The following is an 18,085-nucleotide window of genomic DNA, read 5'->3' on the forward strand; positions in this document are numbered from 1 at the left end:
TTGAGAAGTTTGTATAAGTTCCAAGGGGATTTCTGCAGAAGAGAGTTGTTCTCTAAAATCCTTCTGGTTCCTTAAAAAGGCTTCCACACGTTAATGTTTTTATTCTATTTCTCCTAGATATCGATGAATGCAGAATGTTTCCATTGTGTAAAAATGGCCGGTGTGAAAACATGCCGGGAATGTTTCGTTGTGATTGTGATGATGGATTTCAGCTGAATAAACAAGGCATTAACTGTACAGGTACTGAGAGGGATTGTTCAAAAGTGACTTGCCGAACACTGAAAAATCACTACGTCAAGGAAAATAAATTAAATACGTCTTCTTTTACATTTTTCTCAGACATCGATGAATGCTCTGTGACGGGAATGTGTATAAACGGTCGCTGCGTAAACGAAATGGGTACATACCGCTGTGAATGCGACGGCGACTTCATGCCAAACCCTGCGGGTTCAGGATGCATTGGTAAAAAATTACTATTTTAATTTTAAAAGTATTTTGATTTCAGTTTAGCAGTCTTTCGAGACATTTTGTTCTATGATTACTACATTCTAGGTGAGTATTTCCGCTGACCTCTTTCATAGGTTCTTTCTTGCTTTTGGGAAGAGAACAGGAAGGCCTTGAGAACGAAGTGTAGTTGCGCGTATTTCGGAATACCCCAATAAATTACTTTAATATTATCTTAAAACAAAGCCGGTAGTCTTGATTTGCATCTTCTTTCACAGATATGCGAAAAGGGAAGTGTCATTTAAGTGTTGTGAATGACACTTGTATGAACCCGCTACCCTCTGCTTTTCGCGCCGTGTGCTGTTGTACGTCAGGAAAAGCCTGGGGAGAACCGTGCGAACCGTGTCCTCAGAAGGGGACTGGTAAGATTGTGACTTTGTCTTATGTCTAGAGGCATGGTGAAAAAGTTCTAAAGAGACCGAACTATCCTATTTCAGCTAAGTATTAAACTTAGAAGTTTGCAAGATGGAAAAATCGATACTTTTAAGGGAGGCTCTGTTGTCTAAGCGGGAAATCTACCATTGATTTCGCTCTTGTTGTCACGTGTTCGCGCTTTATTCATATATTACTCTTAACATATCCATGTTCATCTTCCCTTTCAGAGGAGTTTCTCCGGCTCTGTCCCGGTGGGATAGGATTTGTACCCGATCCTTTCACTCTTGTCATCAAGGGTAGGTTCTTTATAATTTAATCGCATTCCAAGAACTTTCAATATCAGTTTTTTCTTAACATAATATTTGTTTGACGTGTTTTGTTTGTAATCATCTCACAGATGTGGACGAATGCCGGGAGCTCCCGGGGGTATGTAGTCAAGGCCGATGTCTAAACACTCTTGGAAGCTATGATTGCTTCTGTCCTAAAGGGTTCAAACACGACATTTCTTCTGGAAAATGCATTGGTAAGATGAGATTCATTTTTAATTAGTCGTTCGGTTATATTTCATGTACTCCATCTCCGCCATATTGCCTTCTTTTTCTTTTACTGACGGTTCGTGTTCTCAACTATTTCTCTTGTGGAAAGCTTTTCTGAGTTATCTTCCGTTTTCTTTAGATGTCGACGAGTGCAAAGAACTAATTTTCATTTGTGGCCTTGATGGGATATGCATCAACACAAACGGAAGTTATGAGTGTGTCTGCCCCGAAGGACAAAAACCAAACCCGGACGATAAACGCTGTGAAGGTAAGCGACCTTCCTAAAGGTTTTCGCGCTCTTTCTTTTGGACTTTTTCATCCGCCACCTGATATCAATATCTCTTTTTTCTTTTTGGTATTTCGTTATTGATGTAGAAAATGAAGTAAGTCAGACGGTTTCTTTTTGTCTCAACTTGATTTTCAAAATTCGGTGTCCTGTCCTGTCAGTTCTGACACCTGACAGAACTGGTTCTTGCCGAACTGGCACAACCTTTAAAAGAAAATCAGGTTTCCATTTCCTGCGCGGAACAACTGCGAAACGTGCGAAATTTTTGACCAAACAATAATGTAGAAGATCTTTAAATCAATTTTCAACTCTTTTGGCTTTGAAAGCACGCCGAGACCACAAACCACACAACCGTACACACACAGAATAGACTTTCGCTTTCCATTAACTTCAGAAATGATCAACTACGTATACTTTGTTTAAGCTGAGACTGATAAATGCAAAGCGTATCGAGTTTATTGATTGTTATTATTTTTTTTAGACAATCGACCGCAAGAGTGTTTCATGGAAGTGGAGAATGAAGCGGCCTTAAATCCTGTTTGCAAGGGAAAGTTTTCCAAGAACGTGACGAGGGCCGATTGTTGTTGTACTGGGGTGGGCGCAGCGTTTGGCGCAGAGTGCAAGCTGTGTCCTAAGAATAATTCAAGTAAGATTCAAGAACAAATTCTCCTGAATACTTTCTTGTGGCTCTTTTGAATATACTAGGAGAAATTGGTTTTATCTTTAAGCTCTAGGTTGCCATTTTCTCATGGCCAAGGAACGTCTGTGGTGTTAATGCAAAACTTCGGTCATGTTAATAGGTCTGTTTCTAACCAGGCACGCTATCATTTCCTAAAATTTAGACTTAGGAATTCTTAAGAAATTCCGGTAGCGATCTGGTTAGGTTTCAAGTAGGCTTCAAAACCATTTCTGTTTGGTCCCTCCCAGAAGAGAAGACCAAAAACACGTCAAAAAAATGAAATGAAGATTCAATCATTTGATAACACGCTCCCTGTCTATTTTTAATAAACAGCAGTAACGCAACTCATCTTTCTTTGAAGAAAAGAGAAACACGTAATACCATCATGTCTCAAACATTTTTCCTTTAATTAATTTTTTTGGTAAGAGGTTTAGGCTAAAACGTCACGGTATTGTATGACTTACGCTTATCGAAGCTGTTGCGTGAATTATCATAGGACCTACGTACATTACCCATATTACAACAGCTCTCCCCGCTTTTTGCTTGATAATTTTTTTTTCTTTGTATTCCACGTCCACAGTCGAATGGACAGCCTTGTGCCTGGCCATAACACATGTGACACCAACGACGGGCAGTGAAATAACTGGTCCCACTTCCGAACCCTCCGGGGTCGTTCGCCCTCCTGAAGGGGTTACGACCCCATCAACCACAGCCAAGCCTGTGACACCATCACCAAGAGGTAAGAGCTTGGCACCTTGTATAGAAAACAGAAAAGCCACTTGGGTTACAATTCATATCTGCTTAAAAAGACAATCTCTGATCCCAACTGTTTCTCAAAATTTAAGCTTTCGGCCTTCAATCTGAACCGTTGAAAAACTACGATATAAATGCGCGAGAGAGAGAGTGCATGCCAAATGAAAGTGTGAAGATTATATTTAAACGAAGAAAACCAAAACAAAACAACAACAAAAAGAACAAAGTTACATTTTAAAATAGTACAATATCGTTGTGGAAAAGGCTTGTGGTGTGCCATATACGTTTCTAGAATTCTTTTTTTACTACCCCGGCATCTATATAGTAATTTTTTTATGCTAAAAATATTACAAGTATTAATTTCGATTTTCATTTTATCTTTCATAAGAGGTAGGAAATTCGCCCCTCTTGAGTTTGATTTGATTATTAAGGAGTACTTTTCGATTATTGAATTGTTTGTTGCAGTCGTGAATGAGTGCGAACTGTTTCCAGAGTTATGTTTGTACGGAAAATGCATCGACACGCGAAACAGCTACAGATGTGAATGTCCGCTTGGCTACAAGCTAAACCCACGAGGTGTAATGTGTAAAGGTAGATATGGCATTAATTCTCACTCTACATCATACTGGTTGAGTTACAAATTGTTTCTAGAGCACTGTAAGGATCAAAAGCCTTCAACTGCAACCGTAGCCTGTTCCCTATTGGCTGGTAATAGTTCTGAAGAGACCAATAACGAGCAATCTTTAACGCCTGACGTAGACTGCTGATCAACATGGTACTCAAAGTACCGCCAAACTGACCACATCTGGAAAAATCGAAAATCATCTCGGTTTTCTTCTTTAACTTATAGTTCTTCTTTTAAGCTTGCAGGTATATCAGTAACTGCGTTGTTTTTCCTCTCAAACAGATGTGGATGAATGCCAGATGTCTCCTTGTAAGAATGGCACCTGTCGAAACACCTTTGGCAGTTTCCTATGTACTTGTCCAGATGGATCAAAACTCGATATTACAGGACTGGCCTGCGTAGGTAAGTAAAGTTTGTTTGCGCTAATTTTGTAGCTTCTCATTTCTTATCCATCCTGTATACCTAGCCACCTTGCACGTCCCCTCTTCAAATCTCCCCCCCCCCCTATTACCTTGTCAATTCTATTTTTCTCATTTTTCCTCTTCTATCCTCTTCCCATCCATCTCTCTCTATTCTCCTTTTCTTTTTCCTGTTTTCAGGGCGATAATTTCTTTCTTTCCTCTAAGCTTCTTTTCCATCTGAGAAACTTTACCACGGTCGAAAGCTGGTCATTGTGGTCTTAATTTAATTATCAATTGCTGATCGTTATAGCATGAGGCGCTTGTCAATTGCAAAGCGCTTCTCGGCAAGTTTTTTATAAGTTTAACGCCGATTGTGTGAAACACGCAGAAGCAGTTGTGTTTTCTGCTCTTACGGAGACCTCAACCAGTTGTCCATGTAAGTTTCGAAACCTCTCAATAACTTACTAACCTGCGGTTTTGATCCATGATATCTTTCAAGATCTAGACGAATGTCTTGAACCAGGATACTGTGAACGTGGGCGATGCGAAAATTTTATCGGTGGCTTTGATTGCCGGTGTAACAGAGGATATCAGATAACAACTGACGGAAAGACGTGTGTAGGTGGGTGGATAAAGTACTGATAAAATCTTGGTGTGCTGCTATTAATGGTTTACATTGCCACTAGTGCTCTTATGATTTCAGAATACCATAGAGCCAAAGTCGGTCACCGATAACCTGGTGTAGGATCCGCCTGTTCAGCTTGAAAAGGCATAAAACACTAGGCGGCGACTGTTCATAACACTCACGCAGTGGGTGTATCTAAATTTGGGTGCTTTCCGTCTGGAACAAATAATTTGATTAGTTAACATTTTATTTATGTTTTGAATTAAGATTGTGATAAGTATAACGACGACTTAGCGGGATACATTTTCATGATAACTTAATTCTTTCGCAGCTTTTACTAAACTTTGCCTCATTTTCTTCTAGATGTGGACGAGTGCTCGCAGATCAGCGGTATTTGTGTCAACGGGACGTGCATCAACACACAGGGATCTTTCCGTTGCAATTGCTTTAATGGATTTAGGCTTGACCGTCGAGGCTACTGTAAAGGTCAGTTGTAAGAATTAAACAGATTAAGGATAGTTTCCATGTCTGTGTATTCTGCAATGCTTGAACTTAGAAAAATTAGATAAGAGAGAGAAGGGAAGGAAGAAATGGGAAAGAAAGAAGTGGGAAAAAGAAGGAATGGAAAAAAAAAAAGAACAAATTTCATGCTCTGGTAATACTAGTTATTACTGAGGTATTTGTTGAGTTATCTGGGGCCCATTAAATGTTGTTGCCTGAACGTAATGGATCTCAAGCCGGTATGTGATTGAAAATTGCTAAAGCCAAAGCCAAAGAATATTCAAGGTTCGCAGGTCTAGCTTATTTCACAAACAAATATCCGAGCAAATTTTACACAAAATGGAGGCTACTGGAACTATTCAGATATTGAAAACTAAATTAAACTTTTACATAACTTTCACTATATTAATAGTAAATTGGTACTATATTAATATAAATCAGTTTACCTGTGTTTAATTATCTGTTTTCATCCTTTTCTTGGTTTATTTTTCTGGTTCATTTTAAGATATTGATGAGTGTTCAGCCGTTGTTGGTGTATGTCGAAATGGACGATGTACTAATACTATTGGCGGCTTCAGTTGCGATTGTATCCCAGGATACACCGTCACCCCTGACAGAATGCGATGCAGAGGTTGGTGGCATGCTTTTCATGTGCCTTGAGCAATATTTCTCGTGTCATTGAAGGCGATTGGAGTGTATGGCTGTGTTATACTTCCCACAATCTGCGCTTGCTTCTTGTAAAACTGATAAAACCTTGAACTTCTGAAATATTTCGTCATTTTTGATGTGTTTTGATCCATTAAATCAGACATGAGAGCAAACCACAAGTTAATTACCCTTTGCTGAGTAGTTACTTACGGCTGAATGAGCTCTCTACATAAAAACATCACATAAGTGTTTGGCGCTCTCCCTTTTTTGATTCTAAAAGTAAGGTTTGTTCATCTTCCAAAGTTGCGTTTGCTTCTTGAACCGTTCATTTGGTAAATATAATCTTCATTTACTGCAATTCAAAAATAAACCCAATGCTTTATTTCCTCAGATATCGACGAGTGTACAGAAGTGCCACGATTTTGTGAGAATGGTATTTGTACCAATACCATCGGTGGTTCACGGTGCGAGTGCATGACGGGATTTAAACTGAACGAGGCAGGGGGTGCTTGTCAAGGTAAGTGTCTGCTTTGCCACTTTCTTCTTATATCTCGAGGGTATTGTTTTGTTGTAGGTGCTGGTTGGGAAAAATCTACTAGTTCAAGCGAAATTATATTGATATCCACAAGGGATTCGGATCTTTGCTACATTTTTGTATTATTCTCGCCATGAGTTTCAAAGAGCCACTCGCACGTTGTTGGGTTTAATTTCTTTTGGTTTATTCTTTCAGATGTAAATGAGTGTGATGAAAATCCGAACTATTGTCAAGTTGGTGGTCAATGTGTGAACACAGAGGGAAGCTACCGCTGTCTCTGTAATAAAGGTTACGAAGTTGGTAACGGTGGAAGCCACTGCATTGGTAAGGGCCTTGCAATGCTCTTGTAACTCAGTACTATGAAACCATCCACTCATCCAACTTTTATTCTCTCCATTTCTCTTCCTCTTTCCCTCTCTTCATTCGCATCTATTCATTTATCCATCTATTATCCATCCGATGGTTCATTCATCTTTTCCTTCCATCCATCCATCCATCCATCCATCCTGCCTCCCTCCCTTCTTTCCCTCATTCAGTTCCCCATTAATTTATTCACTCATTCATCATCTTGCTGAGTCATTCATTGATACGTTATTCTTGCTTCTTAAGTCCTTGTACATCGTATGATCATCTACTTGATAGTTTTTCATTTTCTCCCGAACACGCCAGCACCCAGTCAATTTGTTTCAATTTCAATTCAACAGATGTGCGAGTGGGTTACTGCTTTGAAAAGTTTGACGAGGAAGGGTGCACTAAACCTAATAGTCGCGAGATGAGAAAAGCCATGTGCTGTTGTACCGTTGGAGCCGGCTGGGGTGACCCATGTGAACTGTGCCCGCAGAAGAATACCTGTGAGTATACTGCTATGGTATAACACACCGTGGTTAGTAAATTCTACAAATATGAAAAACAGTTAGTCTACGTTTCCAAGAAAATGTTTGGAAAACTTACGTAGTGGAAACTACGGAACACCTCTAAGTTACAGTACATCGAGCAATGTTCTCTGTCCCTTATTTCAAGGGATTCGAGTGGTTGCTTGAGCTGAGTATATCTTATTAGGGCTTCGAGGTTTGAAGATGAGACATCTTCAAGAATTATGCCGACTGAATAATTAAACATTTTCTCAGAGCGTTTAAATGCTATTTATGTGCCATGGTTCGGTATTTTTAATAGCCCATCCCAGGTTTATGTAGACTTTGATAAGAATGAAGAACGACTCATTTCTATGAAGTGGAATACTTCTTAAAGCTAGAGCTATGCAAAAACTGAACATCGCACATTGCTTTTGAATTATTTACTTTGTAGTGGATGTTTACCTATACTAACGTGACGTTAAATATGCGGGAAAGATTTGCTTGAAGAAAACCACAGCTGAACGCACTAAGGCAAAGCTGATGGAATCCTTCGACTCCCAATTTGAAATTTACTCTCTAAGACGTTCACATTGTTTTTCAGCTGCGTTTACCCAATTGTGTCCCAATGGTGTTGGATTTGTAATGAACAGGCACGGTGTTACAGGTAAGATATAGTACATACGCGAAGGAGGCGTGCGAAATCAGGCGGAGGCGTGCGAAATCGGGCTGAGGCGTATGAAATCAGACGGAGGCGCGCGAAATCGGACGGCGCGCAAAATCGTCCAAAACAAAACCAGTTACCTTTTCAAGAATCGGTTCGTCACGAATTTACTTGACCCAAAATTCCTGCTGGAGCATTTAGCAGTACCTCACAGATATTTATAACCGCCGCCTGGTTAGCTCAATTGGGAGAGCGCCGGACTGCTGTGCGGGAGGTCGAGAGTTCAATACCGGCCGGACCAACACTCAGGGTCTTAAAATTAACTGAGAAGAATATGCTTCCTTTCTTTAACATCAAGAAATGGTTAGATATTCTAGTCTTCTCGGATAGGGACGAATAAATGGAGGTCCCGTCTCCTGCAGGGTTAGGGGCAGGAGACGTTAATTTCCCACGCACGAGATTACTGTGTGATGGATGTCCTCCCCTGGGGTGGGTTGGGTGGGTATACAGCGCTTTGGACAATTAGTGGATTTCAGCGCTATATAAATAAAATTATTATTATTATTATTATTATTATTTTAGGGTTTGCTCTCTGTAGCTTTTGTTGTGCAGTTTTAAATATTGGATTGCTTTTTGTTTTCGCTACCACAGACGTAAATGAATGTCTGCACATAGCGAGTCTTTGTGAAAATGGAGAGTGCATCAACAACGATGGAAGTTATCGGTGCAAATGCAAGATGGGATATAAGCTTGATGAAACTGGAAAGAAGTGTGTCGGTGAGTGCCATAGCACGCAGTACGTCAGCACTGAGCACTGCACTGGTATCACAGAGCTCATGGTTCAAATCCCGTACAGCCCTGAATTGTTTTTCTGGCCTTATTTTCACTACTGTTGAAGTAGTATTCATTTGCTGAGAAAATCGCTTTCATATTCAGAAGGACCAACTGGGCTGCTAAGTGATGGATTATAAGAAACCAGCCTTGTTGAGGTTGATGACGACAATAATCAAAAATGACAAATGAGAATGGTTAAAGTGATAACGGTGATGACGACCATGGCGATAAATGGGGCTCAACACTCAAAGCAGCCACTGTTGCTCCAAAGTAGCTGGCCACAGATGTACTTCTCAAGAGAGAACTGCGTCATTGAGCAAATCGCCTGATCAAACTAGTTTTATCCGGCACTAATTCGATGAAAGGTTTTTTTTTCTGAAAAGTTATGTAGAACTCTTATAAAGACTACTAGTTTGTTTTCAAATAATCCGTTCTTTCAGGCCTGTTTTGAAAAGTCCAATCAACGAGCTCTTTTTTATCGTTTTGTTTTTTATCTCTGTATTAGATGAAGATGAATGTGAGACGCCCGGTGTATGTGGTAATGGTCTTTGCGTCAATACAGAAGGTTCTTACACATGTAATTGTCCAAAGGGCTATGCCGCAGGCCGCCTTTCCCCGCGTTGTGCTGGTAAGAACTGGGTTCCAGGTTACGTGAAATACCTCATCGATAAAATAGTAATTTAGTTACTTATAACGTATTTCTGTCCTTGCTGCATTTACCATGCATTTTCTTGGTTGTCTTTGAACGAAAAATCTTTACTATAACTTTAAAATCTGCTTTTATTCCAAAGATATCAATGAGTGTGTAAAAAGCAGCGATCTTTGCGCGTTCCGTTGTGTGAATCAGCCGGGAAGCTACCGATGTATCTGTCCCCGTGGATTCGACTTGGCTCCTGACAAGATTCATTGCAGAGGTAAGGGAGAGCGTTATCAATGGCTTATATTACATATGTGTAGGTCTAGGCGAGAAGGGCTGGGTAAAATTGAAGCTTATTTGTGTCTCCTTGGAAAAATAAGATTCAACTACCAAAACAATACGGAAAAAACCTCTTCCTCCAGCTGTCTTTGTTTTTCTTTAACAAGTCGCAAGTAGATTTGTTTCCAGTGGAAGTTCAAGGTTAAAAACGAGATTTGTTTTTATCCTTTGATCCAGCGAACTCAGTTCTCCAAATATGCTTAGTATGGCTAATTTCTTTCACTATTTCATAATGAAATCTCGGCTTAAAACATGCTCAGAGATCTTTTCTCATACAAAACCATGAGCGTTCACCAAGAAAATTGGAGACAATTGTAAATAATCAAAAGAAAAATAGAAGAACAAGGAGCTGTTGCATAATTTTTCTAACCTGTTTTTCTCTTTCCCCGCAGATATCAATGAATGCAGAGAAAACACTAGATTGTGTCCCTTCGTTTGTAAGAATTTTATTGGCGGTTTTAGGTGCAGGTGTCCCGCTGGCTTCAGGGGAAATGGTCGGATATGTGAAGGTTGGCTGAATTGTTACATTGATAAATAATTGATAGGTTATCTGTGACATGACTTGCAGACCGCAATAAAAGTCTCGTCTAAATGAAGAGAACTGACTGCTGCAAATCTGCGGAACTCGTGTATCGATGTTGCAGCGCCTAAAAACTAGGTTTAATTCAAGATGAATTGTATTCTTCGGCTACCTGAGATTTCAGGGGGTTAGACCCAATCATCAAGGAGACAAAGCGACGTCAAATATTTGACAAGTATTTTCATTCCCTAGATATCAACGAATGTCAAGAAAAGTCGGATATTTGTCAGAATGGCGCGTGCAGAAACCTTGCGGGAACTTATATCTGCGACTGCGACTCGGGGTATCAACGGAGTGAGGATGGAACAGAGTGTGAAGGTAAAATCAGTAATTGTGGTTTAAAAAAAGCCGATTGGATTCAGTAGCGATGGACCGACATCTCATACTGGGAATCGGTTTGTCTTTTTTTTTTTTTTGTCTGCTTGCTAGCTAGCTATATTTTTACCAAGTTCAGAAACTTTTCTGAACAGTTATTTGCTGTGTGATACTGACAGACAACATACTGAGCCGCCCCCTACCCCCTCGCCCGCGGTTTAGTACAGCTGATGAGTGAGTACTTCATACCCTTTTAGATACACGAAAGGGACTTTGCTTCGCTGTTGTAAGGAACAACATGTGTGAAGCTGTCGCGAAGGAAATGATGCAGGTCCGAAAGAAGGAATGCTGTTGTACAGCCGGGAAGGCCTGGGGCACAAACTGCCAGTTGTGTCCGAGAAAGAAAACTGGTAAGGTTTTTTCTTTTGGTATCTTTATTTCAACCTTTCGTTTTCTGTTGTTCCTGAAAATGGATTAATCTTTTGCTTTGTTTCATAGCTGAATATGGTAAACTTTGCAAAACTATGGCACAAAAAAAAGACAATATGACACGTAAGTTTTTAAGTCTTAAGTTTTTTACGATGACTGTCAACGGTGGTAATGAGATTTTCGTTTCTCTTTTGTTCGTTTGTTTTATTATAATTTGTTCTGTTTTACTCTTTTGCTCCTCAAGCCAATTCTTTTATTTTGCTCTGAACTTCTTCCTCTAGAAGGAATACGTGCGGCGGTTATTAGCCGCGAAAAAAAAATCTAGAGGGGCTTTCAACTGTGCTTTTGGCTGAACTGATACAGCTTACAAGAAGACAGGATTTTTCGACTCTGCGTAGAGAGTTTCTAAAACAGAGGTTTCTCTGACGATAATAATAATAATAATATTAATAATAGTAATAGTTTATTTAAAGTCGATACTCTAAGAAGAGGTTGCCCAATCATCTGAGCCGGTGGTTCATATTTAAAACACTCAACTCCAGATCCAATCGGAATTTGGAATATTGGTTTTTGCGGAGGGAGGAAAACTGGAGGACCCGGAGAGAAATCCTTGGAGCAAGAACGAGAACCAACATCAAACTCGACCCACGTGTGACGCCAGATACGAGAATCGAACCCGGACTACAGTGGTGGGACCGTGGGAGGCGAGCGCCCTCACTACTGCGCCATTCCTGCTCCCCAAAACGATGGGCTAACGCTCGAAACGTCAGCTTAAGAAACTTTCCTTGGTGGCTGATTTTCCTTCTTAACTCAGTTGATAAAACCAAAATATGTTGTAACACTCCCTGCCAACACAGCACCACAGCTTCTTTAGAAACTCACCTCCTCTACGCGTGGGAGCATTTGCCAACAAGTAAAGAAGTCAAACGCATGTGTATACATTCGAACCTCGAATGATACATTGATTTTAAAACTCGTTTTATTTTTTTTATGTTATCATTTCATAGATATATGTGAGATGATCTCAAGCTTGTGTCAGAATGGCAAGTGCATGAATATTCGTGGGGGATACCGCTGCATGTGTAACGTGGGCTACAAACTGACCATGGATGCGAAGCGATGCTTAGGTAAGGGAAGGTCGTTTTCGTGCTTCGTCAGCAGCTTCTGTTAGTTTCCAGTGAAAAGTACAATGTGATGTGTGAAATGTGAAGCTTGAAGTGCTACGTGTGAAATGTGGAGCGTGAAATGTGAGACGTGACTTCCTTTTCATATTAGCCGTCACCATTACTACAATTACCTCCTATTAAAGCCTCATTTACATGACGCGTTTTTGGGCTAAGCTATTTGTGTGTTCGGCTTCTTCTCATCGCTTTAAGTGCTATCGCGTTTCAATCAACAGATATCGATGAGTGCGCTAAAGATTCCAGTATTTGTCAGTTTACTTGTGCAAATACTGATGGTTCCTACAAATGCAGCTGTCCTATTGGATATGTGCTGCGAGCAGATCAAAAAACATGTACAGGTGAGTAATACAAACAGTACTCATGTAGATTTGCTTCACCTGTCACAGTAAGGCGGTGAGTTAGAGTATCCTATCCACCTAAACTGTAGTTGAGGAAATAATCGTCAACCATATAAAAAGTGTTACCTTAGAAGAGAGGTTTACTTCGGGCACGCATGATGCAAATTCTAGAGAATTTAGAGTTCTAATGCTCGTCCTATATGCTTTTTCCCATCAGATGAAAATGAATGCACAACGGGTCGACATAACTGTCAGCACAGCTGCACCAATGTTCCCGGCAGCTTCCGCTGTGGCTGTCCTGATGGATACATGAGAAATGGAATCACGTGTGTTGGTGAGATAAATATGCACGAGTTTATCTTGTTCCATTTCTTTTGATACTCGCTCTTCCTTGCCATATTACGACTGCTATATTTTGAATTTTTTTTTTATTTCCCGCCTCAAGTAACACATTGTTGTTACCGATATGTGTTACTAATGTTCTGATATCATTATTCTAAGTAAAAAGCCTAGCGGGGGTGGGGAGGGGTGGGGCGTAGGTGTATATGGTGCTCTGGGGTATGCAAAATCGCGCGATTTGCTTTAACCTTTTGTTTTCGTAGACAAAGACGAATGTATGACTGATAACGGCATCTGCGGATTTGGAATGTGTGAGAACTTGCCGGGATCTTACAAATGCGTGTGTAACCGTGGTTACACTTACGACGATAAAACAAAGAAATGCGTTGGTAGGTAAACATTGATCGTTACTTCGATGAGGTTACAGTCGTCCAAGAAAACCGATGTACGTATTATGGATGGGGTGATTTAATGACAAATAAATGCGCTTTGGCTGTAGCATAAACGCGAAATGCTGCACAAGACTAAGCCCTGTGCAATATATGAGGAATTTTGATACCATTCCAAGGCTAGTCAAGGTGCTGTTCTTCTCATGTCTTATGATGGATGATAGAAGTCTCCACAATCTCCCTTTCGGAATCTGGGTGTGTGGTTAGATTCTAACCAATCAATGAGTGATCACATAACGAAAAGAAACTCTGCAGCATTCTATTATTTGTATAATATCAAGAGGATAAGAAAGTACCTTAGCAAAAAATGTACTGAAACTCTGATACATGCCTTTATTTTTAGCCACCTTGACTATTGTAATAGCCTCTTATACGGCTTACCAGCGCATCAGATTCAAAAACTGCAAAGAGTCCAGAACTCTTCCGCACGTCTTGTATTTGAAGAAAGTATATTTTGTCATATTACACCATTACTGAGAGCCCTACACTGGTTACCCGTAGCATATCGAATTTTTTTTAAAATTTCATTGTTAACTTTTAAGGCCATTCATAAACTTGCTCTGACTTACATTTCCGATCTTGTATCTTTGAAAGACACAGGGGGAAGGTACTATCTTAGATCAAATGACGGCAAACTCCTTAACATTCCACCAAGCAAGTCTCTCTCCACGCTTGGTGATCGATCTTTTTATATGGCTGCTCCTAAATTCTGGAACGATCTTCCCCTTTAAATTAGAAATAGATCTTCAGTTAATGCTTTCAAGAAGGCTCTTAAAACTCATTTACTCCAGAAGGCGTTTCCCAGCTAATTTATTGTTTTTATTCTTTTCATAAAGAAAGATTTTTATTTAGGACTTTAAAGATTAATTAGTTATTGTAAATAAGACTTTTTGTTGAATTGGAATATGTTTAGGATTTTAAGATTTTTTTGAATCAATGTAATGCGCAGATGAAAATTTTTTTCTCTGGATTGATATTTGCACAATACAAATCAATAAATATTATTATTATTATTATTATTATTAAGTCTCAAACCCTATTTATGTTCTACGCAAATCGCTGTGCATAGACACCTGTCACAGTACTGGCTTAATTAAAATGCGAGCGCTCAAAGTTTGAATACAGAATGCAAAAATTATGTAACTTAAATTTGTTTTCATGTCTTCAGGTAATAACCGATGTACCGGAAATGCGTGTCAATATGGTTGTCTCAACCTCGGGGGTGGATATCGATGTGGATGTCCCCCGGGATTTACGCAGGATTTTTACTTTAATCAGTGTGTGGGTAAGTTTTATCATCTGTCGCTATAAGGATCGCGATAAATCTCGTGTGCTTCTACGAAGAGCAATGAAACAGATCGACAGTTACCTCTGAAGGCGTTGTTCTGGTTTAGTCTGTTTGTTTGTCATTTGTTGCAGTTTTTTCCTTTTCATATTTTACTCTCTTTGCTTTTATTTTTCGCCATGAAACAACGACGTTTTTCCCATACCACTGAAGAAACTAATGTTTCCTTCACATTGTGCCACACTTCAGGCTTATTTGTCCGGTGGCGTTTCTCATAACTGACGGTCTCTATTTGTAGATATCAACGAGTGTCGCAGCAGCCTTACTTGTGGACGGGCGCAGTGCAGGAACACATTAGGAGCGTATTATTGCACCTGTCATCACGGATATGTGCTCAATCCAGATGGCCGATCGTGTCAAGGTAAGGTAAACGTTCGTCCTTAGCTCTATCGTGGCATTTTCAGCTGCCGTTACCTTCCTTAGTTTCAGCTCTGTTGGAATGTCGTTGATATTCAGACGCGCTATGCAGCTGCTCCTTCTTCCGTGAAGGACATCCAAATGGGGGAACAACGATCACCACATTCGTTTGCAACAACTAAGAGAAGCAATGTTAACTCTTGGTTCATATCAGAACCAACACATTATTTCAGGTTAAAATTTTGAGTGCGATATCAAAACCAGTCTGAAACACACTTAAGATTGTTCTCGCTTTGTCTCAAGAATTTTTCGGTCCACCTATTTACACTCCTTTTCGAAAACAAATTTTGGGGTCATCCTCGGTGTAAAAACCTGACGAGGTTTTCTTTGTTTCATGAGGTATTGTTTTGCTGTACGCTATTGTTTATAATGTTTTGTTATCTTTGTTTTACGTCACTCGCGAGCTTCACAGGTTTTTGCACCGAGGATGAGCCAAATTTTGGCATTCCTGGCCTAATGGGATGTAATGTTCCTGCTCCTGAATAACATCAAAAGAATTTCTAAATAAAGTGCGTTATAGCTTTTCATGGATTATTTCTTTCTTTCTCGTTCGCTTCGTCGTCTTTCGTAAAAAGGTTTAAGTTTCATTTTTTTTTTCATTTCAGATATGAACGAGTGTGCCCTGGGACTAAGCCCCTGTAGCTTTGGATGCGACAACAAGCAAGGTGGATTCAGCTGCCGGTGCCCACATAGTTATCAACCTATAGGGGGAGGGTGAGTTCACTATTTATTATCTTTTAGTGGTATGAAAAGCTTTAGTGGTATGCTGTTTTTTGTTCTGAAAAAGAGTAGTTTTCACTTTGGTGTGTCTTCATTTCGGAAACCTGGGGAAAACTCCGGTTTTGTTCGAGCTCATCAAATCTCTCCTTCTGTTGTTTCCAGGCACTGCTTGTCGCCCTATGGAGAAGCCTGTTACGAGTGTGCGCTGTCCAAAGGGGACGACGATGACAAAGGTGTGCCTCTTGTAGAGCGAAACCAAACCGGCAGTCAGACTCAGTCTTCCGCGCCATACCATATTGTGCCAGCGAGGACTGGAAGCTATGGACAGCATCTTCCTTATGGAAGAAACCAAGGTTATGGTCAAAATCAACTAGGACAGCGTCAGATCCTACTTGGTGGTCAGTCACAAACTTACAATCAACAAAATTATGGTCAACAAAACTGGCAAGCAGCACCACCGAACAACGGCTTTCAATTTTCGCACACACCTTCAGGGAAGCAGAGGAAACGACGATCCACGGGGCATCGAATGGAAAAATTCACCATACGAATTCCCACCAACATCAGCTCAGCTGAGCCAATCCTAACGTTAGTACCAGTACTCGCGGAATTCAACGGAACCTTCAACTATGTCATTGTTCATGGTAACACGAGCTTGTTCAAAGTGCAGCAACACAACGGAGTCTCCTTTCTCTTTGTTAAAACACCGCTCCATCGAAAGGGCGTCTTCCGTGTGTGGATTAAAGGCGCCATGCGCGAGAAAGTGAAAAAGGAAACGGTTTCCAAAGAGACGGGGACGAAAGCAACACATGGACAAGAAACAAGAAGAATTAAGAACAAACTTGGACAAGAGAGTGGAATCAAGACACAACGGCACATGCCTGGATATCACGAAGCCAAAAGGTTTTCGCTCCATCTGATCATCAAGACCGTATGAACTCATTACACTGCTTGGGCATTTTTTTAAAATGACTTTCTTTTGTTGGTAACGTGTTTTATTTTGTAAAAAGATGTTGGCCATGCATTTTGTTTTACGTTCGAAGTTATATCTAAGTCCATCTTGCACAGACATTTTTTGGGTCTATAGACAACAGCCGTAAAATTAAAAGATTTGGAGAAGTATTTAAGTGAAAGATTGTCTGCTGCAAAGGTATCGTGGAGTCCTCTTTCTTTAGTAAAGTAGCTATCCCCTTTATCTGCTTAGCTCTTTGCGCCCTAACATCAGTATGCATATTCTCTATACATTTCTCAGGGCGCTGACAAGGAGAATTTAACCAGCAATCAAAAGCTTATTTAGTTGGTGATCATTTCCGTCATTCTTGTGACCTCATTGTGGGATTCGGGGGTTATATTGCAAGAAGTAAATAAATATCTGCGAAATTCGCCCGCACCGAAATTACAATTTGGCGTCACGGTGTTGAATGATAAATGGCTTATTTGACGTTTTGTTGTGTCGTATCGCTGAATAGTTTTACTCGTTATTTGTATTTACGGCACAACTCGTAAAATACTCAGCGATAATACACAAAAAAAAACCTGTAATAAGATATATATATATATATATATATATGAAATATATATATATATATATATATATATATATATATATATAACCAAAATAGCGGAATGAGATCATCATCTACTAAAAAGTGCTCAATAGCAGGGCTAGAGCTATGGATAATTATACCTCAAGATTTAGGTTACTTGAACTTTTACTGCAACTCTGAGTTTCATGCCTCTTGCGAAGCAATCGTCAGGCAACTGCCAGAAATAACGGTTACAATCCACCGAAATTTAAAAGACAGAACAATGTGTACATGGGCGCGCAACATACTGCACGCGCTATCGTAACGTTACGTTCTTTAACAGGAATTTCCTGACATGTCTGCAACCTGATGTCAGCTCATTTCTTTTGTTTAAACTTGCCATCTGCGTTTTACAAATGATAAAATATTTTTCCCACAAACACAAATTGCATCTTTTAGCCACATTGGAATACGAACTAGCTTGTTTCACCTTGCGCCACTTAATATTAAACTTAGTGTCCTTATCTTTAAGACTCCATATATATTTGCTAAGTTCAGTAGCATGCCTGTAACGTTCGTTTCGGAATGAACACAAGTGGTTCCTGTAACGCATTTTAAAAGCGGTGTCACAGAGACCAATGTACGTTTCC

General features: G+C 40.0%; 1 protein-coding gene across 1 annotated transcript in view; it reads left to right on the forward strand.

Annotated features, from left to right (window-relative positions):
* LOC111321680 (fibrillin-1) overlaps window positions 1-17,031 on the forward strand; it is a 38,451-nt gene extending 21,420 nt beyond the window's left edge. Inside the window, exons 38-69 of the mRNA XM_022924631.2 lie at window positions 118-240; window positions 340-462; window positions 723-866; window positions 1,107-1,175; window positions 1,277-1,402; window positions 1,555-1,683; window positions 2,183-2,347; window positions 2,961-3,119; window positions 3,599-3,724; window positions 4,041-4,160; window positions 4,659-4,781; window positions 5,148-5,270; window positions 5,791-5,916; window positions 6,325-6,450; window positions 6,664-6,792; window positions 7,173-7,319; window positions 7,924-7,986; window positions 8,635-8,760; window positions 9,323-9,445; window positions 9,609-9,731; window positions 10,186-10,302; window positions 10,566-10,691; window positions 10,946-11,098; window positions 11,187-11,240; window positions 12,125-12,244; window positions 12,517-12,639; window positions 12,857-12,973; window positions 13,242-13,367; window positions 14,596-14,712; window positions 15,011-15,133; window positions 15,795-15,903; window positions 16,072-17,031. Coding sequence (XP_022780366.2) covers window positions 118-240; window positions 340-462; window positions 723-866; window positions 1,107-1,175; window positions 1,277-1,402; window positions 1,555-1,683; window positions 2,183-2,347; window positions 2,961-3,119; window positions 3,599-3,724; window positions 4,041-4,160; window positions 4,659-4,781; window positions 5,148-5,270; window positions 5,791-5,916; window positions 6,325-6,450; window positions 6,664-6,792; window positions 7,173-7,319; window positions 7,924-7,986; window positions 8,635-8,760; window positions 9,323-9,445; window positions 9,609-9,731; window positions 10,186-10,302; window positions 10,566-10,691; window positions 10,946-11,098; window positions 11,187-11,240; window positions 12,125-12,244; window positions 12,517-12,639; window positions 12,857-12,973; window positions 13,242-13,367; window positions 14,596-14,712; window positions 15,011-15,133; window positions 15,795-15,903; window positions 16,072-16,846 — 4,553 coding nt within the window. The 3' untranslated portion in view covers window positions 16,847-17,031. The remainder of the gene's footprint in view (window positions 1-117; window positions 241-339; window positions 463-722; window positions 867-1,106; window positions 1,176-1,276; window positions 1,403-1,554; window positions 1,684-2,182; window positions 2,348-2,960; window positions 3,120-3,598; window positions 3,725-4,040; window positions 4,161-4,658; window positions 4,782-5,147; window positions 5,271-5,790; window positions 5,917-6,324; window positions 6,451-6,663; window positions 6,793-7,172; window positions 7,320-7,923; window positions 7,987-8,634; window positions 8,761-9,322; window positions 9,446-9,608; window positions 9,732-10,185; window positions 10,303-10,565; window positions 10,692-10,945; window positions 11,099-11,186; window positions 11,241-12,124; window positions 12,245-12,516; window positions 12,640-12,856; window positions 12,974-13,241; window positions 13,368-14,595; window positions 14,713-15,010; window positions 15,134-15,794; window positions 15,904-16,071) is intronic.
* The last annotated feature ends 1,054 nt before the right edge of the window (window positions 17,032-18,085 follow it).

The sequence above is a fragment of the Stylophora pistillata genome, chromosome 4 (genome assembly GCF_964205215.1).
Source record: "Stylophora pistillata chromosome 4, jaStyPist1.2, whole genome shotgun sequence".
Taxonomy (NCBI): domain Eukaryota; kingdom Metazoa; phylum Cnidaria; class Anthozoa; order Scleractinia; family Pocilloporidae; genus Stylophora; species Stylophora pistillata.